Here is a 25271-nt window from a genome sequence, read left to right on the forward strand (position 1 = left end):
GAGAGCGCGAAGGCGCGTTGCTTGTCTGCGTGAAGGCACGTGGCTTGTTGGCGTGAGAGCGCGAAGGCGCATTGCTTGTTGACGTGACGACGTGTTGTGACTAACGCACAGTCACGCTTTTGTAAATGGCCCTATCCGGACACCATATTAACGTCTGATATTCAACCTGAACAGTTTGATAAATTAGGTATACTTTTCTAGCACAGTCTCAAATGGAATCCGATGGCTTCTTATTGGAATGAAGGAGGTAAGTATGTCATTGAGACAAATTTGCCATCAAATGGGCCATCACCATTCAACCATCTGTAGAATTGTCAGAAAGTACCAGTTACCAAATGAATTTAAAGATCTGGAAGACCCCTCAAACATCCGTTCGGGAGGGCTACGCACTCGGAAGAACGGTAGACGAAACGCTTTATTAATAGTTAAGTTTTAAAAAGGAAATGGTTGCCACATCGTTTGTTTTCAACGACAACAGTGCGGAATTGACTGAGGGCATTTGACTATCGTGCAAGATTTGCTTACACCTAACGACAAAGCAGCACAGGGGCTAAGCCCGTTTTGGGCCCGAACTCTGTGATGGTATCACAGAGTTCGGGCCCAAAACGGGCTTAGCCCCTGTGCACGTAGTGAATGGTGTCAAGCTCACCAGCGTTGGAACCTACATGTACCCTCTTGGAGGAAAATACATTGGTCGGACGAAAGTAACTTTTTGCTACATATCCCAAAAGGACGAATGCGTGTATGGCGGCAACCTAGAATTGCATATATTGAAGAAAATAGTGTAGAGACGCTTCAGTTTGGTGGTGGATCAGTTTTGATTTCGGCCTGTGTTTCCTACAACTGTATTCTCGATCATTTCACAGTTAGTGGCAACCTTAATTCACAAAATTGCTTAAGGGCTATTCTTTGTGTACGCGTTTCATTTTGACATTCACCCTCTTTGACCAAGGCTATTCTTCATGGATGACGATACCAGACCACATCGTGCTGTGCAAGATTTTGTGCGTAAAGAGTCAGATGCAACACTACCATGGCGTGCTCGAAGTCCAAATTTGAACCCTACCGAGTACATTTGGTACATTATTGGTCGCCAGTTCGTGACAGAACACTGTCAATTTAAATATTAGATGAACTGAAACAATTTAGAGAATTCATGTAATCAGCACACACACAAAAACTATGTATATTTATTTCCAAAATTCAGGAGTTAGTCTGCTGTCCTCCCATGTATATTTATTAAATGTCCGAATCTCTTTGTATACATTATGTCCCCACCTCTATTTTGTGCTAATGAGCATATATATGCACATACCCTTGGACGTATGTTTTATATTATTACAAAATTAAACTATGTACTTCATGTATCATTGTAAATGGTTTGGGCGAATAAATGAAATGAAAATGAAAACTGGTGTGTCCAGGGGTCCGTGTTTGCTCAACTATCTATTTTGTATTGCTTGTAGGATTTGAGATTGATCATTGTTCGTTATTTGCACCTTTCATGAAATGAAATGACACTGCATAACAGGATTGGCAAGTTTTCATATACCACAAAGTTATCTAGCTACATGTACTTTTCTTAAGGAAATTTGTCAACAAGTATAGACAATGAAAGCAATTGCATATGTAAAATTGGCATATGATTTACTAGTCATACCCCACACAACGAAGTTACGGAGGGTATCATGTTTTTGACCCGTCCTTTTTTGTCTGTGCAACACTTCTGAGACCGCTCAACAGAATTTCGTGAAACTTTGTAGTTAATAAGGACACACTGAAGATATGCATATTCCCAGAAAATTCTGATTCAATACTTTTTCTGGGAGTTATGTTCCTATTGAACTTAGAATTTTGAGGCCGACTGTCTTGTTCTTGTAGTAATGCATATCATTACCATTCATTATGTGAGGCATTATCAAGCAATGTTGGAGGGTGGAGTATGAGTTTGCTTATGTCTGCTTTCTTTCATATTTTATTAGCGAAATTACTCGTATATAGTGTAGATTTGTATTGAGCAAATTAATAAAAATCCATTATGCAATATTGCCGAAAAGAATACACTGTTAGCCTCAACAGCGGAAGAATCGCCATACCTGCATTTAAAAATGTGTTACAAATGGTTATGCAAACTAACCTCATGATGAAATACCTTTCCACATGTATGACATTCTATCTGTTTTCCCTTGCTACATGTACATGCAAGCTCCTGTGAATTTCTACCGTACTTCGATGTGAATTGTTGATGACATGTTGCGGACTCGTGTGGGATTTGCTTTGTGTGGTAGTTTAGATGATCAAGGTTCATGTTTTTAGCTTTCCTGAAGAAAATTTTCTGACGTCCCTTAAATAGACAAATTGTCAGCATTTTCCTGATGTGTTATTGAATACCATGTAAAATATCGTTTCCTTTTGAAGATTTAAGCGCATACGTCGCATAAGATATACTGTATTCATGAATGTGGGCTTTCTGGTTGCGCATTGCTTCCTCATCTTATCAAGATTGCTACGCGTAGCCATATGTTCCCCGCGGCCGCTAAAAAAGTTGAAGCACAAAAGTCCCATAACTCCTGTAAAATTTGTAGAATTAAGATTAAATTATTATAGACCAGCCTTGCAAAATGATTGCAGTTTGTGGTGTACATTGTACTTGTAAGCTGACCTTTTCCTGGGATGGAAATAAAGACCTAACAATATGTTTACCTATACACAAGTTTTATTTTTTGCACTTATTGTATTTCAAAACAACACACACACACACCCTCCCCATTGTGGCTGTTGTTGGTCTTGACAACTAGGCAATGAGTAACATTTTAAAGTTTTACATTAAAATTTTACCATGAAAATTACACCTGTGTATTGACACCCAAATGGTACAGGCCAAAAACACATCATTGCATAATGTTATATCATAAAATCAAACAACAAATTTAGCAGATCTTCTCATTCCGGTTGACGGCAATGAGACGATTTGCAATCACCCCCAAACATCAATCATTAAAATGTCAATATTCAATTAAACAAAAAAACCATATGACTATGATTCCGGTAAGCGGCAATCAAAGTGTATCATATATATATGTGACCAAATTGTCACCAAATAATTCAATACATACAATATTGTCCAATCAAATCATTAAATGTCCATTCACGGGAACCAGACGTGCATTCTTCCACATGGCGGAAATGATTACAATATTAACCATTGAGGCCACCGCCACCAGGGGGGGGGGGGGACGGCTAGTTCCTGGATCTAAGACCTTGCCACAAAATACCCCGTCCAAATTCTAGTATAACTTTGGATACACTTGCCATCCATTCGTTATAAATTGTTCTAACCCTGCACTAATATTGTTGAGAAAAATTTCATTGCATATTTTTGATATATGGACCCCATCTGCCTCAAAAAGATTTGTGTTTACATGTTTGATATCCAAATACTTGATATAACATCCCTCATTCCTTACTATATAAGCCGCCACTGAACTGTTGATTCTTTTTGCAGAATTATTCAATTTTTCTATGCTATCTGATGAATACCAGTTCTTTCTAGGCAATATTTGTGACCATACTAGCTTTGTATTGGGTGAAAGTTTCCAAATTTTGTCAATTGTACCTTTCATATCTTGTATAAGCTGTTTGATTGGTGTATACCCAATATTATTACCACCACAATGTAGAATAATGTAATCAGGAGGGTCAGCAACTTTCAGCAATGTTTTGATCTTGTTGTACATTTCATACCAGCCCATACCCCCTTTTCCTTGCCACCAAATAGACACATTTAATCTATCCATTAGTCCCAAGTTAACTCCATCTGGTCTGATTCTAGGTGCTAAAAATGCTCTTTTGACTATTGATGTGTCCACTACCCATACCTGTTGTTCTGAAAATGTATATATTGAGACATGATAATATTATATAATTATATGACTTGAAACCATTTTCATATATACTTAAACATATATGCAGTCTTAAGGACTACACCCACATTTATATTATGATTACATCCTAACATAAATTTTGTATGCTTTAGATTTCCATCTTCCTACTTTACAGATTTCTACCTCTGACATACCAAACATTGCTGCACTGGTTACTGCTCCAATTCTAAATGAATGAGACTTGTATTTTTTACCTTCTAACCCTATTATCGACAAAACTTTATTTAAAACTGCCGTAAATTGTTATCTAGTTAGTGGTTGTCCACTAAAATGACAGAACAACTTCCCCTGCACTGAAGGTCGTATTGCTAGATATTCTTGAATAATCTTAATTGGTTGTATTTGAGACCCAAATTGGCTATTCTGAATAATAATTGTTTCTCCTTCCCCTATTTGATCCATTTTGGAATGCTTTAGTTTTATTTGCATTTTATTTTCTTCTGTAAACATTGTTATGTCTTCATAATCAATTGCATGTCCCAGATCTTTTTGGTTTTTTATTGTCATTTCTCCAACTCTAAAGAAACCAAAAAATGCTAAAGTGTAGGCGGCTTGAAACAGTTTGCATTCATAGTAGTTTGTACAAACCAAGTGCAAACTTTGTAGTATTTGATTTAATATATTTGATGTAATTGGCAGTCTGGCATCATTTTTCTTGATCTTTCTTCTGAATCCTTCTAAGAGTTTCTTAACGAGAAAGCTTTGAGTTTCATCCCTATCGTTTTGAATTTTTTGTTTGTAAGAAATAGCTGAAATGTAAGTTCAAGCTGTTGCCACTGAGAGATGTTTTGCTGACATATAACCTATAAATAGAACTATTTGCTCTAACGTAGGGGGCCATATTTTGCTAAGGTTTAGGGAATCCTGGAAATCCTCAAATCATCTTAGTCCCTGATTGTATGTTTCATGAGTATGTTGGGCTGTTGCTAGATGTAACAAGTTGTTTACGTCATTTCTAACAGCAACTGTTGAAATTATACTGGTATTTTTTCCGGTATCTTGTTTGCTTGTGGAGCCAATTCCTGAAAAGTTTTAAATTGTTTACGTGACAGTGCATCTGCGATACTATTTTGTGTACCTGCTATATGTTTTGCCTTGAATACTATGTTGTTTTTAACAGTATAAGGACCAACTTTCTTATCAAAAACATGATTCTTTTTTTATTTTGATGTTTGTTTGTTAATAATTGACACCAGTGCATTGTTTTCAATGTACATTATGATCCTCTTGTTCTTAAAGAGCATTTTGCCCCATATGTAAATAGCTAATACAATGGGCACCAGCTCCAAACATGACATTTCTTTAAAAATACCTAATTCCCATTTTGTTGGCCAAGGCCAGAAAACCCATCTACCTTCCCAGTATGCACCATAAACAATTCCATATTTTCATTACTCAGCCAATCACTCTCATGCAAGAGTCTAACACCATTAAAGTGTTCTAAAAAAAAGTAACCACGTTTTAACATCTTCCCTAAACTCATTTGTGATTTTGATATGATGATGAGCTTTTGTCACCCCACAAGCAGCATCATAAAACTTCCTGTTGAATGCTCTTGCATTTGACAAACCTTTGTTGAAAAACTTTAAGCTTACAACTATGCTTTGTACTTCTTGTAACTGTAATGACTTTTTAATGAGGGCCATATTTAGCATATATTTTAACTGTTTTACCTTTTCTAGAGGAATTTTTACAACCATATCAACCGTATTTATTTCTAAACCAAAAAATATAATGCTTGTTGATGGCCCTACTGTTTTTTCATTTGCTAACGGTAAACCCACCAAACTGCACAAATTCTGAAACACTTCCATTAAATGTGAACATTCTTGAGTATCTACTCTTCCAATAAATAAGAAATCATCCAGATAATGATAAATCGTGCCAATACCTGTCTGTTTCTGGAGTTGCCAGTGTAAAAATGTTGAAAACTTTTCAAACAGCTTACATGACATTGCACAACCCGTTGGTAAACATTTGTCAATATAATATTTTCCTTGAAATTTGAAACCTAGCAAATCAAAATCACCAGGATGGATTATCATTAGCCTAAATGCAGATTTGATATCCATCTTAGCCAGCAATGTTCCTGTTCCCAACCTAGCTACTGTTTCTAAAACCTGATCTAAAGATGTATAAGCTACTGTACATTCTTGGGGATCTATGTAGTGATTAACACCATTATTTTCTGGAAGAGATAGATGTGTAATTAATCGCCACATTCCCTCTTTTTTTGGTAAAATGCCAATTGGCGATATTTTTAAATTTGATATAGGTTTATTGAATATGCCCCCCATCCTTCCTTTTTCCACTTCATTATCTATTTTTTCTTTCGTTCTCTCAGGGTGTTTTTTGACTGATGTAAGATTATCTGATTCACTCCGTATTCTTGGCCCTTTGTACCCTAATCTGAATCGAAATCTAAATCGTTGCAAAAGTTCTAAAGCTATATTTTTTTTAGGATAACTGTGTAACAATGATTCTAAATTGTTTATATCTATAGGGGTGGTCCCAAGCTTCCATACATTAGAACGTTCCCCCTTTGACCTCTGAATTGAGACCCCTCTTCCTCTTGTGTTTTGGTACTGACCCCTTGAAAATCTGTTATTTCCCTGTCCACGAAAATTACTAAAACCTTCCCCTTGTGTGCTAATGTTTTTTGATTGACAAATGTTGCTAGGATGTTGACCCCCACACTTGATACGTAGATGTAAATATGCACAGGGTGATCTGAAGCATGAACCTTGGTAGTTGTAATTGTAACATTTTTTACTCTGACTCTGGTAAGTTGGAGCAGCAGACAGAGTTTTAACAGCAGGTAAAACAAACATCAACCATAATTCTGAATCAACCTCACCCCATGGTTTTGTAGGGTTCTTTGTCATTTTTGATCTGAATTGTTGGTCATACTCTTTAAATCCAAGATTTCCTGACCTAGATGCTGCTAACCTAACATCATTCATGTATTTCAAAATTTCTAAATAAATACTGCAAAAAATTATAAATGCATCCGTCCATTGTTCAATGTTGTTGATTTTTTAAAGAATTTTTCTCTGATGTTTGTAAGTCCCCACTCACCATTACAATTGTTTGTTTTTGTGGCTCATTAGAATTAATCAACAGTTATGCCAATTCTACATATTGACCACTGACTATTTTGTTTTTAATTTCTTGTGAAACATTAAGTCCAAAGATATTATTGTAACTGTTGACCATATTTTGGTATATCTATGCCCTGTGTACCTCGAATAGTTTCCCTGGAATTCCCCATGCGGAATCCCGATGGTTCATCTCTGGGTGATACATCTAACTCTCCCTCAAATCCATTATTTCTTGATGTCTCCATTGTCGTCTGCTCTTGAAATTCAACTGGTCCTTCCACATTTTTATTTGTTCGCCCCTTTATCATAACTTCAGCTCCCTTCTTCTTTTTCACCCTTGTTGATTTTTCTTTTGGCATGTTTTTTTTTCTACAATTTAACTTATTTTCCTTAGCTTCTGAATCTTATAAAAATGTAAAATTTAGTCTCGACTTTTATCTAACCGTTCTCCCGAAAATGTCTCGTCATAAAAGGAAATGCTATTGTGTTTGCCAACTTATTTCCGGTAAGATTCCGGAATAGTGTTTCCGAAAAAAAATCCTGAGAAATTAAATTTATTTAAATCTGGCTAAAATAAATGGATTTATAGTTAATTCAATAAATCTTATTATGATCAATTACATATGGTAACTAATAATCCTAAAGCCGTTGAGCGGTCTCTGAGGAGTTGCATCTACAAAGTGTTCCTATTGTGTAGCATGGACCAATTCGACAAAGTCCCCTAACTCCTGTAAAATTTGTCGAATGAAATGGCGTTACATGACTAAAAATCCTACAAAATCGATTGAACTGTTTCTGAGGAGTTGCGTCCACAAATTCAAGTGGGACGGACGCATGGACAGTGGTACAGACACGTTCAAAAAGTATTCGGTCACAATGGCGGCGTGTTTACGCTGACGACGAACGCATCAATATTTTGCTGGCTTAAATTTTTATGAAAACATACACCAAGAATAAAAAGTGAACTACTTACAATTCAATACTTCGTTAGGTGTCCTTTTAATCTGATGGCATGCAGAATGCGTCTCGGGATAGATCTATACAAGCTCTGAATGTAGGCAGGTGTGATGGTCGTCCATATGCTCCGAATTTCCTCGATCAAATCAGATCTCGATTTTATAAAACCTGTGCGGGACTGAAGTTTTCTTTTAATGTAAAGCCACACATTTTCAATGATATTAAAGTCTGGTGACTGGGCAGGCCAGCTTAAACAGTTGATGTGATTTCGGGCCACATATTCCTGGGTTGATCTGGCTCGATCGACAGGCGCATTGTCGTCCTGGAAAAAGTTTCCATTTTGTGGAAAATGTCTTGCCAAAACTGGCCACAGGTTGTCCTCTAAAATGTCCTGATACTTAGCAGCGTTGATATTGCCTTCCACTGGCGTCATAGTTCCAACACCCTCCCAACAAATGCACCCCCATATCATCACTTCGTACTTAGCGCGCGGCGTGTGCTGTTGAACGAGATCGGGTCGCCATCCTTCATCTCTTTTCCTCCAAATCCGAACTCTTTCATCATGTCCTATCATGATTTTGCTTTCATCTGAGAAAATCACACGTTTCCAGTTGTCAACAGCCCACTGTCTCTTCCCCCGACACCAAGCAAGTCGTTTCTTCCGATTCACTTCTTTAATGACAAGTTTCTTCTTGGCAACACTCCTCCGAAAATTATTTTTGTGCAAGTTATGTTGTACTGTCCTTTTACTCACTGGATATTGCCTCTCTTCATTAAATTTTGCCGTAATATCGGATAGCGAACATCTGCGATTGGTTTTTACAATCCTCTCCAACTGCCGATAGTCCCGAGGTTTGATTTTCGGTGGCCTCCACTTCTGGGTTTGTTTTCAACTGATCCCGATTCAGAAATTTCTTACAAACACCAATAACGCTCGATTTGGGTAACTTCAACATCTCACTAATCTTTATCCGGCTGTATCCACCCTGCAATAACTCCACAATGACCTTTTTAACTTCTAATCCCATCTCTTTTCCTCTCCGACCCATCTTTGAATAATTCGTAATTTTCCCTTTGTTTGTAAACAGCAGACGATAACTAGGTACCACATGACGTATCATGTGACCAATTTCTAATTTTACAAAAACATTCTACTTCCTGACAATCCAAAAATAGCAGGGCAAGGTCATTTACTTCTTGCTTTCGCTTTTAAACGTAAACACGCCGCCATTGTGACCGAATACTTTTTCTATGTCCCATTTCGCGTTGCGGCAGGGGACAAAAAATATTACAGTCTGGGCATTTACACCATGAATATTGATGTGTCGATTTAAATGGGATTTATTCGTGACATCCTTATCACAAAAGCGATAGCTATTGTCTCGTGAAGTTACGTTTCTGACAAATGATACTTCCATTTAAGGTTCATCTATTGGTTAAGAAATGTCCTCTACTTCGGATCCTACTGACGCGTCTCTGTTGTATAATGAAAAGAAAACCCGAATCAGTTATTTGTATAATCACTGGCGTTGGATGGCTTAAATGATGTAAAGTTTACATTCAAGTTTCTGATGTCCAAAATGACGATACCGGTATATGCAGATGTATAGGTATCTACCGCCTTACTAACTATTATGATTAATTATATGCATAAGAAAGATGAATTGTGTATAATTGTATTGTGCTTTAAAACGTGCAATTATTCAATCCATCGAAAGTCCAATTTATAGTCCGCCCTCTTTGACATGGTGTCTCAGCTTTTAAAGTTGGGTCAGAGAGACTCGTGAATTTCGATTCTAATATTGAACACCTGGCGAAGAAACAGTTTCAACCAGTATCAAACGTCTTAGGTTTGACGCAATTGAGAATTAAATCCGTGACTACTCTCTTGAGAAGTTGGTGCTCTATAACTAAGCTACAATAACCGGTGGAAAATATGATAATGATGTGTGAATGATTTACGAACAGAGACTGTTTGATACATGGTAAAATGTGTTCGATACATGGTAAAATCGTCATATTGCTTTAAAGGACCTCTCCACTTAAGCTGTAGCTTGTGGTCCCTTTTAACCATGCCTCTTTTCAAAGAAAAAAAATGATTTCTCTATCATACTCTTCGGTAAATATTAAAAAATGATGTATCCCCAGTAAGTGTACACTCAGTCCCTTTCCCCTGGGATATTGGAAGATAATGGTTGAAAACTAAGTTTTGAATAGTCACCCTAAGCCTGAAAAGTACCGAATTACTACCCGAGGTCAATACAGGTAAATGAGGTAAAAGGGAAACGTATAATTATATTCTTTTTCAGATATATTCAGAAAAAAGAAATATAGACAACCGTGTGCTCGATATAAACAAAGGCTTTAAAACCCGGTCATTTGATGAATATCAATAGAGATTTAATAAAAACAGACAAACCCAAATTCAAAAGACGGCATAGCTCTTCATGTTTACGAACTAATGTACATCGCAGCTAATGGCGAGGTCCTTTCTATATGAAAAAGCGAAGATAACGAATAGTGATCAGTCTTATAACTCCTACAAGTAATACAAAATGGAGAGTTGGGAAACACGGACCACTTGATATACCAGATGTGGGATCAGGTACCGGTGAGGAGTAAGCATCCCCTGTTGACCGGTCACACACGCCGTGAGCCCTATATCTTGATCAGGTAAACGAAGTAATCCATAGTCAAAATCAGTGTGTCAAGAACAGCCAAACAAATCGGTATGAAACAAGCCAGACCGGATTTAATCCAATGTAATAGGTTGTATTGGCAAACGAGATAATTATAATGACCATAGCATTTGCAAAATGCTTACTTTAAACAAATCTGTCAAAACCCCTGTAACATCAACTTGTTTATCAGTAGCTTGCCTCAATTCTTAAAACTTATCGTACACAGAACTTATAATAACTCTTGTCACTGGATTGAAATCTGTAAGAATATTTGTATTAATGTTGAAGATATATTTATGAAAAACAGTTAACCAAAACCCAAAAATATGAGGCAAATCAGTGGGCATTGATTTGTTGATTGCCTTAATGAATTAATTTTTTAATTTTTCGTTGGATACCACATAAAAAAGACGAAAAACTGCATCATGGTGCGTAGCGCATGATGCAGAGTTTTCCGTCGTTTTTTCGTGGTATACCTCCAATCAACGAAAAAAAAAGGATAAATTCATTCCATATCACTTAAAGTTTTAAAACGTTGAGTTTAAATAATAATACATGACATTATTTCAGTTGAATTAATGACATATTCTGTCATTTTGAGATCGGCGTAGTAATTTGTGTTAACGGCAACTAAATCCATTAATATAGTGACTTCCACGAACTGTTGAGCCAACAGGTTTCTTGTGAGCTGAATTGGGCAGTTTTAAAAGGATGAGAGAATTTTACTGGGATTTTGTTAAGTGAAACTGGAATTAAGGCCAAGGTTTTACAAGTAAATGCTGTTGTAACGTCGTACGGAAGGCTCGTTTCGGTGCATATTCATAGACATATTATTCCGGAGTTCAACACCATCGATACAATTTTAGGATTCAGGATTCTGAATCTATCCACAAAAATCCAATAAAAAGTAGTTCCGGCATTGTTTTCGTTGGATACGATATACCACTAATTTTTCAACCAATGATAAAGCGTTAGTATCGAACTTGAAAACAATTTGATTTTATTGTCAACACGCTCTAAATACAACGCAAGGAATTTACTTTCGATCAGTACGTAACTAAATTAAGTATCTTTTGTCAGTAAGTCACATGGAGAATACGGGTTTCATATATACTCCCAAGTCGATTATGTACAGAGGGCTCTGGATTACGGTTGTAAGTACAGTACCATGATGAAGGTCCATTCTTTTCGTCCAGTGAAAATGAATGCTCTTGACACGTACAGGTTATTAATCCGACAGTATTATAATATACATATTACCTTCAGTGATTTGGCAGAATATATGATCATTTTAATTATTAAGTTTCAGCTACACAGCTTATATTTTTTACTTTTAAAAGAGCATGGACACGATATTTGATAAATTGAACTTAACAGGGTTTTTTGTGTTGTAGACATAAAGTTCTTTTATGAAAAAGTGGATGAAAAAAATATTTGTTACACACGATACGCTTCTTATTTAAACAAAACCCGGCTCCCAAAATCGTGTTTGTCAACATTCTTGTTATAGTCAGGAAACATCATCAATACATCTAAAAAGTATGTTAAAACACTCAACATTTCCCCTTACATTACTGTTAAACCAATTTTGAGAGCAAGCACACATAAGAAAGAACAGAAATTGTCGTTTTAAAAGTTGTTTTTTCCACCAATGTCGTCAACGGATAGTTGAGTCACGTGACATATAAACATAAAACAGGGCTCGTGTCTTGTTTTGAAAATGAATAGTTTATATCTCCTACGTACATCTTTGTGTATATTTAGGTTTGTTGCTATGTTTTCCACGAATCAAATACTATCATATTATATCTAAATATTTCGTGAACCAAAATCGTGTTCATGTCCCTTTGAAAGGATGTGGAAGCATAATTTAGCTCAGAAAAATACCACAAGGCACAATTTGGGTTGAGTTTATAATATACAATATATCTACAATGTCTACAATGTACATCGAATTGAATATGATAAAACTAAGCATGAGGCGATGATATCGCTTTTCAAAATTTGTCAAGAGTAAGTTACATCAAGGTATAACACGTTTGCTCTGTCGGAAGTATGTCCATTTTGGTCATTCCGACTTCCTCGCCCATAGCCAAGGGGCAAGGCTGTGTCCTGATACTGTTCAGAGTTTTCGCTGGAATCAGACAGAACAGGCTTACACAAATGTGCAGGCATTCGCGGAGTTACTTCAAGTACAGGGTCCAAATAGTTTTCACATCCAACTGTTGAAGAGGGACTGGTTCGTTCGTCATCAGAATCTATGACCTTGGTATAGGTGTGGGCGGATCCTTGTTCATTCGGCTCTAAATAGGATTCCCCGTTACTGTCAGAATCGGTGGCTCCTTGGGATTTCACGTCGGCCCTATCAGATATTTCTGGGATTTCATTGATTTCCTGATATCCGCGTCCAGGTAACTTTTATTCACAATTTATCAATACATTGTATTTATTCCTGTCATTTGTAGATTTCTCTTCATGTCTATTTACGACATTAGGCCTGCCGACGAAAGCTCTGTCCTCAATTTCGGAGTATATTTCAGCCATTTCTTCCTGTTTGACAGTCGAGCGTCCTTTCCGTTTGGATTTCAAGATTTGTTTATGTACACCTTGAATGATAATAATTACTAAACATAATGTTATGGCACAGCCCACTACTAAAATAATATTGTTAGACATATTTTTCTCAACCATCGCCGATGTAGTAGTTATTAGGCTGGACTGTGTAAGGCTTACACTAGAAATGTCAATCTTCTCCCGTGTAAACGGTAATAAAGTTGTCTGGATTTTTATGGAAGATAATATTAAGGTTGAAGATTCTGAAAATAACACATCGTCATATATAATGGTTAAATTCTGTTCAACCCATATACATGTATGGGAATCTAAAACTCAGTAATCATAAATATTTCTTGTCCTTTTAAATTTGACTTAGCGAGTTAACTCAATCGGTTTTCATGCGTCCGCCATTTAGAAGACTGAGTTTGAATCTCTACGGGATTTCAATTTCCTCCTGAATTATATGGACTACTACTGTGCATTTTTACTAAAGTAGTCTACATCTATAAGTGTTTTCTCCGTCGTGTAAATGTGTTTCTGTCGAACTTTTGAAAATACGACGATAGCTATTGAACAGTTACTGAATTTGAAGAAAGTTCAGATATAGGAAGATTTCACCTGTTGTATTGCAGCCATAAACATGATGACAATCGGTTGTTTTGCATGTAGTGCACCTTTGTAGGCAGGAATGTCCGTACCGTCCACCGGGGCATGTCAACATACAGTCGATTCCGAAATATCCTGGAGAGCATTCTAAGTAGACAATGGGATATAATTACATTTTATATACAGTAAACCCATTCATAACGAATGCTTACGTATTAATGGTGAATATTTAGGTTTATCTTGTATTACACTACCTGTACCCTGTGTTTATATTTTATTGTTCTGTAATATTGGATTGTACGGAATATATTGGTTGACGATTGTTCCATTACCTGCGCTACCTGTTGCGATACAGTACTAGCCCAGTGGTTAGGGCACTTAATTCGCAACCTAGAGGCCCAGGTTCGATTCTCAATCTCGTGGTTGCGTAAGAGATTAAGTAGGACTTCCGTTAAGGTCATATCCGAGATACTCGTGATCTTTACTTCTAATGCCGGGCGCTGTGTGAAGGAATATCCACTACATATCACTACCTATAGGAGTTATAAGATCGCTATGTTCACCATTCATGCTAGCCGGGATCAATAATCGTTAAATATAGGCAGTGATTGTTCTTTACCTAAGCACCTAGCATTAAAAGTGAAAGTCACAAGTCACGCAAAAGATGAAATATCCTTTCCCTCGGTACAGGTAGTTTAATTATTGTATCTTGATTGTAGCTTGATTATTGCCTCATTAGCTTGATTAGTATGCAGTTGCGTTTTACTCTTACCATTAAAGGACACATCGCATGTTTCCAAAGTATACAAAATCATATGCATGTTGTCTTTCTTATGCTTATAGTAATCTTAATTCTAATAGTTCGTTCGCCGAAATATTGCAATAATTATCCGCAATACGGATTTAAATCTAAGCCCCGATATCAACTCGTTATTTAGTTAGGTATAGTCACGTGATAGCGACGTCATATGCGACCTTCTTCGATCAACTGATAGTGAAAATAGTGTTAAATAGTTTTAAAACCTCAGCTTTAAGGGGCCTAATTCATTCACCACATACATTTATTTCGATGTTGACAAATTTCCCGAATGTTATATTTCACCTACCAGTGCATGCAAATAGGGATGTAAATACCCAAATGAGTGTGAAATCGGCAATTGCAAGTAAATATTTACATGGGTCACTGTCTAAACACTATTTGGTAATGGTATTCCTTTAATTTAACAGTTGTAATTGACGTTGATTTTATTTACATAGAAAGAGTGCAATTATTATTAATTTTTTGGATTTGACAAATTATGGGATGCTTACTCCTCCTAGACACCAGATCCCACTTCTGGTGTGTCCAGGGGTCCGTGTTTGCCCAACTCTCTATTTTGTATTGCTTATACGAGTTATGAGATTGATCACTGTTCGTTATCTTCACCTTTCATTATTATTATTTTTGAATTGTGATCTATACGTGGTTAAGAAGTGGGAGCACGGTGTTATACTTTACTTGATGTTACGAAGCTCAATAAAAAAGGGAGAGCATTATAATACAACTTAAGGTAAGAAATACAATATTTTATTATTCATAATTGAAAGTTCAAATGTCTTCGATCTTTTTTTTTTTTGGTAGACACTGGGATCACTAGTTATATGTTGTTATAAGGTGAAGGTCAGTTGCCGAGAGTGTGTATTGAAGACCAGAACAAAATACATATGTTGTAGGCATAACAGTGCTTAGCTTCGATATAACAATTGTTTTCACAGTTTTCTGCGTCTCTGTCCAACTGCCTTTAGAAAAGGTACGTAGAAAAAGGCAACTAGGGCTTTTTTATGGCAAAGTCCTGGCGCTGACAAAAATTGTCCACCTCTTTTGCCTCAGACATTCCTTCGAAAACCTTTGAAGAAATAAAAAAATAAGTCTAAATCCATTCTACTGACAACTAGTACACCCTTAAACGGAACGAAAGAACCTAATGTAATGTTATTTAGAAGCCGTTAACGTTATAATTGACATTTCTATTATTAAATCTAATCGGTTTATAAAATGGCTAACAACTGTTTTCAAACCTTCTCGCTCGAGGTCGTATATGACGTCACACATAATGGCGTGTAAAATTTGTAAGTAAATATGCATGTCATAAGATTTGAATTTTATCGCTTTCAAACTCGAAAACTACGCAAAATAGTTAATTTAAAACATATTTAAAGTAGTTCTATATGTAAGCATGAAAAGAATTAACCTTTCTGACAAAATAAAAAAAAACTTTAGAAACATGCAATGTGTGCTGTAAGATATAACCATATAACGGAGGGGAACTTATATGGTTTACTGCCAAACTCGAGCTCCTCATAAAACAAAATTAATGTGAAATATCAGGTGATATTTAGAAAAAAAAGTTCCTTCCCGAGATATTTGAAAAATACAAAACATGTTTCGGTGTCTTTTACATATACACATGTACATGCTTCAAACTAAATTGTGCAGCTCAACAGTATTTTTATAAATAGCTATCAATGAAAGATACTTGTACATACTGATACATTTATCGTCTTTCAGCCGGAAGTTGTAACAACATGGACTCTCCACAGTACTGAAATGAGAGAATTTGAAAGGTACATGGACGTCGAATACGATGTGGAAAGAAATCGAGACATCTTGATTAGAGTAAAAGTACATAGATATACCTCTCTGAGCAGTCTCCTTTATTAGTTTGCGAAATTCCTTGAAGAAAAAGACAGCTAAAAATGGAAACCAACAGATACATGTAGATGCTTAGATGATGAAGCATTTTCAATAAACCGGAAGGATTCTAAATATATCTTTCCTGAAGATCTGCATAATGTTTACACCAGAACACGCGGGTAAACGCATAATCGGAAATTCGGTTGTTATCGGACACTTGACTCAAAGTGGTTTCTGACCGGCTATATATATGCAGACGTTCTCGATGGTGACAAATCGGTAAAGATACCAACATACTGCTGAGTAAGAAAATCCCAGACTACACGTCCAATATGTGATATGTGATATTGCGTGTTCTTGCTGCAATATATGTGATTTCCTTGCCATCGTATAAACAGAATCACAAGGCGATTGATAATTTCATCTCAAAAGCATACAACTGTCAGATTTCCAATGAGAATCTATAGGTCTGTTCATGTGCAATCATAGATAGATATAGATATATAGATAATACGGATGTATATTTAATTGCTGGGATAAAATTTAGAAATTCATTTCAAAATTAAGGATGATATCTCCCTCGTGCATAGCTCTGATCCTTGGACGAATTTGGTTCCAGTTTTTTCTTTTTGGCACTCTAATTTTCCTTTTAGCTCTTACAAGTTTTTTGTCATTTCGAATTTCCAAAAATTCGGCTTGAGCATCACTGAAGAGATATTATTTGTCGAAATGCGCATCTGGTGCATCAAAATTGGTACCGTAGAAGTTTTCCATAATATATATATATGTGCATCTTTCTCCCTAAACACCATCATGAAGACAGCCCAAGACAGATAACCACATATCAAGCCAGTTGCAGGGTCCATGCTGGCACCTCGATGATCGCTCCGACCCAGGGATGAGTGAGTGGGTGACTTATACAGTATTTATTTTGTAATAACTGTTAGTCTGTTTTCTAGTCACAACTTATCCTTATAATTTTATTATCAATTTATGTTACAGTATGTTTGTCACACTTGTAACTTTTTCTTTTATGTACAGAGGTATATGCATGCACTTGCTTTTATTTCATTGATACCTTCATAAATGACCATTAGTATTCTTACATTTGGTTTGATGATTTTTGTTGTTACTGTAGTCAGGATTGTTAGAAAGAGTTTAAGGTATCCGATCGATAAAAACATTTATTTTCACAAAAATTCATTATTTGTATTTGTCCTAAATCGTGTGTGAAAACAAAATGCTTAATTTTTAGTGAGATAAAGATGGCAGAGATAGGAGATGATGCCCAGATCTATTTATAGTAAATTTAATTTGTTGGTCAACGTTATCTTCCCTTGTAGAAATGTAGACTAAAATTATTATTTTTATAATTTCTATGAAGACCTTTACTTTTCTTTGCATATTTTAAAGGGACTGATTCACGATTTCCCCCGAACTTTTTGTTTTTCACTTTAAATTATCAAACTATACAGGCTAACATGTTTAGAAAGTTTCATAAAAAATACACTTTAAAATATCAATTTCTCTTAGCATTATCATCCAAATACGTTTTAATGCATTTATATCCATGGAGGTTGAGAGTTTTAAGGAAATAGAGCCCAATAAAGCAAACAAAGCTGAAAGTTTGGGAGTACTACCCAAACATGTTTTAGCTTAATTACTACAGACAGGAATTCTGTCATTCTGTGCATTTCTTCATTTAGTTTAGTATATATATTATAATGACAAGCTCTTTACATAATATTTTCATGGTATAATCATTCAGGTGAAGACAAATTGTCACAAAGATAAATAATCTGATCTCTCAATTTATGACATTTATTTTTATTTCATGTGTGAGTACATTGCCTTTTTTTCAGTTGTTTTATCTTTTTTCAATAATGTGTGACAAAATTCTCGTCAGATTGACTGCAAACATTATATAGCAATGTGAAGTTCCCTACTCATCCAACCCTACCCTCCAAAACAAATCCTGATAGACGTTACAAATATCTTTGAATGTTTCTTAAAGACCTTAAAGTATGAAGCACGGATAAGTTGGATAGCAACGGACATGGGTTATTACAATGCAATAATGAATTCAAATTAGCCTACTGTTCAACTTTGGTTTTACAATCAATGGAGAAATAATACTTTGATAATTGGAATCAATAATATATTTATGCAATCAAATTTTGTAAAATATTTAGGATTCAACATATATTTTTTTAGGTCATATAAATTCATTTTTTTTTTACTTCAAAGTCCTTCTTACATATCAAAATAAGATAATATGTATTGTGTAATCCTTAAATCATATCAATGGCATGACACCAAGAATACAGGATATTATACATATTTCACAAGATCTAAAAACTATAAACAAAGAAAATTTATTTCTGGTTAAAGGTTGTAACATTTTACAATTACAAATATACATGTACCTTTAAGATGAAAAAATATTCATCAACAGGCTACATATTAAACTAGAACTGTCCAAAATGGACAAATACCCCCGCTGGGTTTTCCAGAAAAAGTGCCATTTGGATTTAATAAATTTGCCAAAATCATAACAAGAAAACTGAACCTACCAACAGGTCTAAAACCAGTCTCTGTATTTGCAGCTTTCTTGATGGTTCAATACACATATTGCTGTGACTTGGTGCTTGGTACTAAAAAGGAAATCAATATGTGTGATAACCTATACATATTCACTGCAAAAATATAATGTACTAAATAAACCTCTCGATAGAAAGTAATCGAATTTGTTTGAATGTATTGTAAAACAAATTGGAATGTCATTTTTTTTTATGTCTACTAACGTGTCTGAATGGATAAATCCGAATTTCCTCGATGAGAACTGCAGAATGCCTTTGGTTGTCGGGAATGATGTTCGTACAATTTATTCTAACGAAATATGAAGCAATGTACATGTGTAAAATAGCAAACGGAGATATTCATAAAGTTCTATATGGGAAAAACATCTGTACTTACTGTACGTGTCAGCTGAGGCGAACGGTCTGCAGCGGGATTTTAGCGGGCTTTTGGTGTGAGTGAAGCGCTTACATCCTATCTACATATTATCATACTAAAACGAATCTTGACTGCGTTTGAAAGTAATATGTCATGGCCCAATGCAATCCTGCCCGATCAGGATTGACGCCTGAATAAATCTTGACTGTGTTTGGAAGTCATACATCCTGGCGCAATGCAATCCTGACTTGGCCAGGATTGAAAATCATGACTGACCAAGATTGAATGGTCAGATTATCAATCCTGACTTGGCCAGGATTAAAAATCATGACTGACCAGAATTGGATGTTCAGGTTATCAATCCTGATTTGGTCATGTTTGAAACCATGACCGTGACCAGGAGTGTATGGCCAGATTGTCTATCTTGACTTGGTCAGGATTGGATAACCATTTTATTGGCCAGGATTGAAATCACAACCCGACCGGCCAGGATAAGATGTGCCAGGATTGAAAATCATGGCTGGTCATGTTTGCAATCCTGACTTGGCCAGGAGAATATATCCTGGCCGGCCTGGATTGATGTACAATGAAATATATAGAACATGACCTGGGGGTCCCCTGTGGCTTTCCGTACGTCTTTACTAGCTTTTTCTTTGCGTCTATTTACATTATGTCTGCCGTCATCAATTTCGGTGTATATTTCAGCCATTTCTTCCTGTTTGACAGTCGAGCGTCTTTTCCATTTGGATTCCAAGATTTGCTTATATACGCTTTGAATGATATTAATTACTAAACATAATGTTATGCCACAGCCCACTGCAAGAATAATACTGTTTGTGTTATTTTTCTCACCCATCACCGATGTAGTAGTTATTAGGCTGGACTGCGTAAGGTTTACACTAGAAATGTCAATCTTCTCCCGTGTAAACGTTGTTGTCTGGATTTTTATGGAAGATAATATTAAGGTTGAAGATTCTGAAAATAACGCATTGTCAAAATGGTTAAATTCCGTTCAACCCATATACATGTATAGGAATTTAAAACTCAGTAATCATAAATATTTCTTGTCCTTTTAAATTTGACTGAACAGTTAACTCAATGGGTTTTCATGCGTCCGCATTTTGAAGACTGCGAATTTAAATCTCTACGGGATTTCAATTTCCTCCTGAATTCTTTCTACTACTACTGTGTATTTTTACTAAATAAAGTAAAATCTACATCTACAAGTGTTTTCTCCGTCGTGTAAATGTGTTTCTGTCGAACTTTTGAAAATACGACGATAGTTATTGAACAGTTACTGGATTTGAAGGAAGTTCAGATATAGGAAGATTTCACCTGTTGTATTGCAGCCATAAACATGATGACAATCGGTTCTTTTGCAGGTAGTGCACCTTTGTAGGCAGGAATGTCCGTACTGTCCATCGGGGCATGTCAACATACAGTCGATTCCGAAATATCCTGGAGAGCATTCTAAGTAGACAATGGGATATAATTACATTTAATATACAGTAAACCCATTCATAACGAATTCTTGCGTATTAATAGTGAATATTTATCTTTGTCTTGGAATATATTACCTGTACACCGTGTTTATATTTTATTGTTCTGTAATATTGGATTGACCAATCGTTGCATTGTAGTATGGAATATATTGGTTGACGATTGTTTCATTACCTGCGCTACCTGTTGCAGTGCAGTACTAGCCTAGTGGTTAGAGCGCACAATTCGCAACCTGGAGGCCCAGGTTCGATTCTCGATCTCGGGGTTGTGTAAAACATAAGGTAGGACTTCCGTTAAGGTCATATCCGAGATACGCATGATCTTTACTTCTAATACTGGAGCTGTATGAAGGAATACCCACTACATACCACTACCAATAGGGGTTATAAGATCGCTATCTTCACCATACATGCTAGTCGGGATCAATAATCGTTAAATATAGGCAGTGATTGTTCTTTAACTAAGTACCTAACATTAAAAGTGAAAGTCACAAGTCACGCAAAAGATGAGATATCCTTTCCCTCGGTACAGGTAGTTTAATTAGTGTATCTTGATTGTAGCTTGATTATTGCCTCGGTAGCTTGATTAGTATGCAGTTTCGTTTTACTCTTACCATTAAAGGACACATCGCGTGTTTCCAAAGTATACAAAATAATATGCATGTTGTCTTTCTTATGCTTAATTCTAATAGTTCGTTCGCCGAAATATTGCAATAATTATCCACAATACGGATTTAAATCTAAGCCCCGATATCAACGTCTCGCTATTTAGTTAGGTATAGTCACGTGGTAGTGACGTCATATGCGACCTTCTTCGATCAACTGATAGTGATAATAGTGTTAAATAGTTTTAAAATCTCAGCTTTAAGGGGCCTAATTCATTCACCACATACATTTATTTCGATGTTGACATATTTCCCGAATGTTATATTTCACCTACAAGTGCATGCAAATAGGGATGTAAATACACAAATGTAGCGAGTAGAGTGTGAAATCGGCAACTGCAAGTAAATATTTACATGGATCATTGTCTTAACACTATTTGGTAATGTTATTCCTTTAATTTAACAGTTGTAATTAACGTTGATTTTATATAAATATAAAAAGTGCAATTATTATTTATTTTTTGGATTTGACAGATTATGGGATGCTTATTCCTCCTAGGCACCTGATCCCACCTCTGGTGTGTCCAGGGGTCCGTATTTGCCCAACTCTCTATTTTGTATTGCTTATACGAGTTATGAGATTGATCACTGTTCGTTATCTTCCCCTTTCATTATTATCATTTTTGAATTGTGATCTATACGTGGTTAGGAAGTGGGAGCACGGTGTTATACTTTACTTGATGTTACGAAGCTCACTAAAAAAAATATGAGAGTATTATAATACAATTTAAGTTAGGAAATACAATATTTTATTATTCATAATTGAAAGTTAAAATATCTTCTATCTTTTCTTTTTGTTGGTAGACACTAGGAGCACTAGTTATATGTTGTTACAGGGTGAAGGTCAGTTGCTGAGAGTGTGTATTGAAGACCGGAACAAAATACATATATTGTAGGCATAGCAGTGCTTAGCTTCGATACAACCATTGTTTTCACAGTTTTCTGCGTCTCTGTCCAACTGCTTTTAGAAAAGGTACGTAGAGAAAGGCAACTAGGACTTTTTTATGGCAAAGTCCTTGCGCTGACAAAAAATTGTCCACCTTTTTTGCCTCAGACATTCCTTCGAAAAATTTAGAAAAAAAAAACTCAGTCTAAATCCTTTCTACTGACAACTAGTACATCCTTAAACGGAACGAAAGAACCTAATGTAATGTTATTTACAAGCAGTTAACGTTATAATTGACATTTTTATCATTAAATCTAATCGGTTTATAAAATGGCTAACAACTGTTTTCAAACCTTCTCGCTCGAGGTCGCATATGACGTCACACATGCATGTCGTAAGATTTGAGTTTTATCGCTTTCAAACTCGAAAACTACGCAAAATATTGAATTTAAAACATATTTAAAGTAGCTCTACATGTGAGCATGAAAAGAATTCATTTTGCTGACAAAATAAAAAAAAACTTTAGAAACATGCGATGTGTTCTTTAAGAAATAACCATATAATGGAGGGGAACTTATATGGTTTACTGCCAAACTCGAGCTCCTCATAAAACAAAATTAATGTGAACTATCAGGTGATATTTAGAAAAAAAGTTCCTTCCCGGGATATTTGGAAAATACAAAACATGTTTCGGTGTCTTTTACATATACATATGTACATGCTTCAAACTAAATTATGCAGCGCAATAGTATTTTTATAGATAGTATATATGAAAGATACTTGTACATACTGATACATTTATCGTCTTCCAACCGGAAGTTGTAACAACATGGACTCTCCACAGTACTGAAATGAGAGAATTTGAAAGGTACATGTACGTGGAGTATGATGTGGAAAGAAATCGAGACATTTTGATTAGAGTAAAAGTACATAGATATACCTCTCTGGGCAGTCTCCTTTATTAGTTAACGAAAATCCTTGAAGAAAAAGACAGCTAAACATGGAAACCAACAGATACATGTAGATGCTTAGATGATGAAGCATTTTCAACAAACGGGAAATATTTTAAATATATCTTTCCCGAGGATCTGCATAATGTTTACACCAGAACACGCGTGTAAACGCATAATCGGATATTTGGACACTTGGCTCAAAGTGGTTTCTGACTGGCAAGTTTATTTGCTCAAAATCATTGTGATTGATGTTCTGTTATGGCATGATGACCGGTTTGCATTGAACCGTAAAGATTTAAAAAAAAAAAAAGCTCTGATGTATTCTGTAGTGTTGAAGTAGAAGCATAGGAAGTTTATAAGTGTAGAATTTTGATCACAATTTTATTTGTATATAAATGCAACCCAACATTATCTGCAATCTATCAACCATTACTTACTGTCAACAATATAGCATATGGACAGTGTCCGTTGAACCAAGTTTTGTCAATCTACCAGCAATAGTTTTGATTTTAATCCGTTATCGGAAATCTGGTTGATTGTTTTGTTTGGTATCGGAAATTTCTGTTTTGGTTATCGGTAAGCAGGTTCATATTGATTTAGAGGATAGTAAGAATCACGAATTACTTAGCATGGACATTTAATGAATTGCCTCTGTCACAAAATAAGATGGAAAGACTTCTCTTCTAATAAAAAATGCAATTTATTGTTTGCTTTTATAAACACGTTGTATGATCTCTTCATCGGGTTTCGCTTCTTTTCTATGTATATTACATTAAAGGTAGATTAAAAATGACTATCAGATACAAACGCGTATGGCCACAAACATTAACAGGCTTGAATTGCAATTTTATTCAAATAAGAGTGAATAATTGAGTTCATGTACGTATATGTGGTGTGAAATTCAAAAAGTGCAAGAAAATGATAAATGTGTCGAAAGAGATAAATATTAAACAATCGGACAAGAACCAGTCCTATAGCATAATATCAAATGGTCAGTGAATGAATGTGTCAAGTGCATGAAAAAAGCCTCTTCTGCAAAAGTATCGGACTAAATTGCATTGACACCAAATTTCATGTTATACATGGTCGGCAAACATGTCCTCATCTAATAGAAAATGACTGTACCATCAAGTTAGGATTTGCCATGATGGAGAAAAGGGTGAATATTTATCCTTGTCCACCCATCTCGATTGAGTTTTGTGTTAGTGCATTTTGATGTATGTGTCAGCCACTATACATTATATGTAGGAATTAGCATTGTTACATAAGGATTGGTCTTGTTAGGTAGTACATCAAGGTTTAGTACTTACATATGTAGTAGGTTACTGTAACATATACAATGTACATGTAGTTTGTTCTATTACAAGTAGTTTATTTCCGGACACGAAGACATACCTTCTCTCCTGAATGAGGACTGATGGTATTAAGCCATTGTGGATTTTTGTTTGATATCCGCATTTTCCGGTTAAATCATTATTGACTAATTGTTTGTATTTGATAACATCATTGGGATGGTTATAAGTACAATATTCTACTTTTCGAAATGGCATGTCGAGAAGGTACTGTAGTAGCACGTACAATCATTCACGATATCTGAAACAAAAATATAAAATTCGGAGTCAATGACTGCAAAGGTTACGTTGATCAAAGATTGTTGATTTTACAAAGATGCAATAGCATACACCAATACCAAAGCAACTCATAGATCGTGGACATTGTCGCATTTCTAAGTGATCAAGCAACAATCGGAAAATAGTCGTGGACCATTTTTATAGCGGGGGCTTTAAATTTTTT

The 25271-nt window shown here is 35.6% G+C and overlaps 1 protein-coding gene across 3 annotated transcripts; it reads right to left on the minus strand.

Moving 5' to 3' along the window:
• Positions 1-12590: 12590 nt before the first annotated feature.
• LOC130051841 (uncharacterized) lies at positions 12591-23851 on the minus strand. 3 transcript variants are annotated; one of them, XR_008800107.1, is made up of 9 exons: positions 23465-23851; positions 23315-23370; positions 20810-20944; positions 19324-20449; positions 19093-19173; positions 16522-16575; positions 16372-16427; positions 13858-15731; positions 12591-13499 (listed from the first exon to the last, which is right to left on the minus strand). XR_008800107.1 is itself a non-coding variant. In XM_056154716.1 (4 exons), exons 1-4 carry the CDS (start codon positions 16623-16625, stop codon positions 13102-13104), a joined length of 483 nt encoding a protein of 160 aa, XP_056010691.1. In that variant the 5' UTR covers positions 16626-16993; the 3' UTR covers positions 12591-13101. The 3 variants fall into 3 exon arrangements, 2 of the variants coding, with proteins under 2 accessions (XP_056010691.1, XP_056010690.1); XM_056154716.1 differs by lacking the exons at positions 19093-19173; positions 19324-20449; positions 20810-20944; positions 23315-23370; positions 23465-23851 and having other exon boundaries at positions 12591-13289; positions 13858-13992; positions 16522-16993; XM_056154715.1 differs by lacking the exons at positions 19093-19173; positions 19324-20449; positions 20810-20944; positions 23315-23370; positions 23465-23851 and having other exon boundaries at positions 13858-13992; positions 16522-16993.
• Positions 23852-25271: the final 1420 nt, after the last annotated feature.

Source organism: Ostrea edulis, chromosome 2, assembly GCF_947568905.1.
Source record: "Ostrea edulis chromosome 2, xbOstEdul1.1, whole genome shotgun sequence".
NCBI lineage: Eukaryota > Metazoa > Mollusca > Bivalvia > Ostreida > Ostreidae > Ostrea > Ostrea edulis.

Bases quoted from the DNA above. Each gene is read 5' to 3' on its own strand.
- LOC130051841 (XM_056154715.1), bottom strand. From the start codon at position 16,625: ATGCTTCATCATCTAAGCATCTACATGTATCTGTTGGTTTCCATTTTT. The intron at 16,428-16,521 runs GTATATCTATGT...CTCTCATTTCAG, and splicing joins AAAGGAGACTGCTCAGAGAG to TACTGTGGAGAGTCCATGTT. The intron at 13,500-13,857 runs GTGAAATCTTCC...TGTTATTTTCAG, and splicing joins TTATGGCTGCAATACAACAG to AATCTTCAACCTTAATATTA.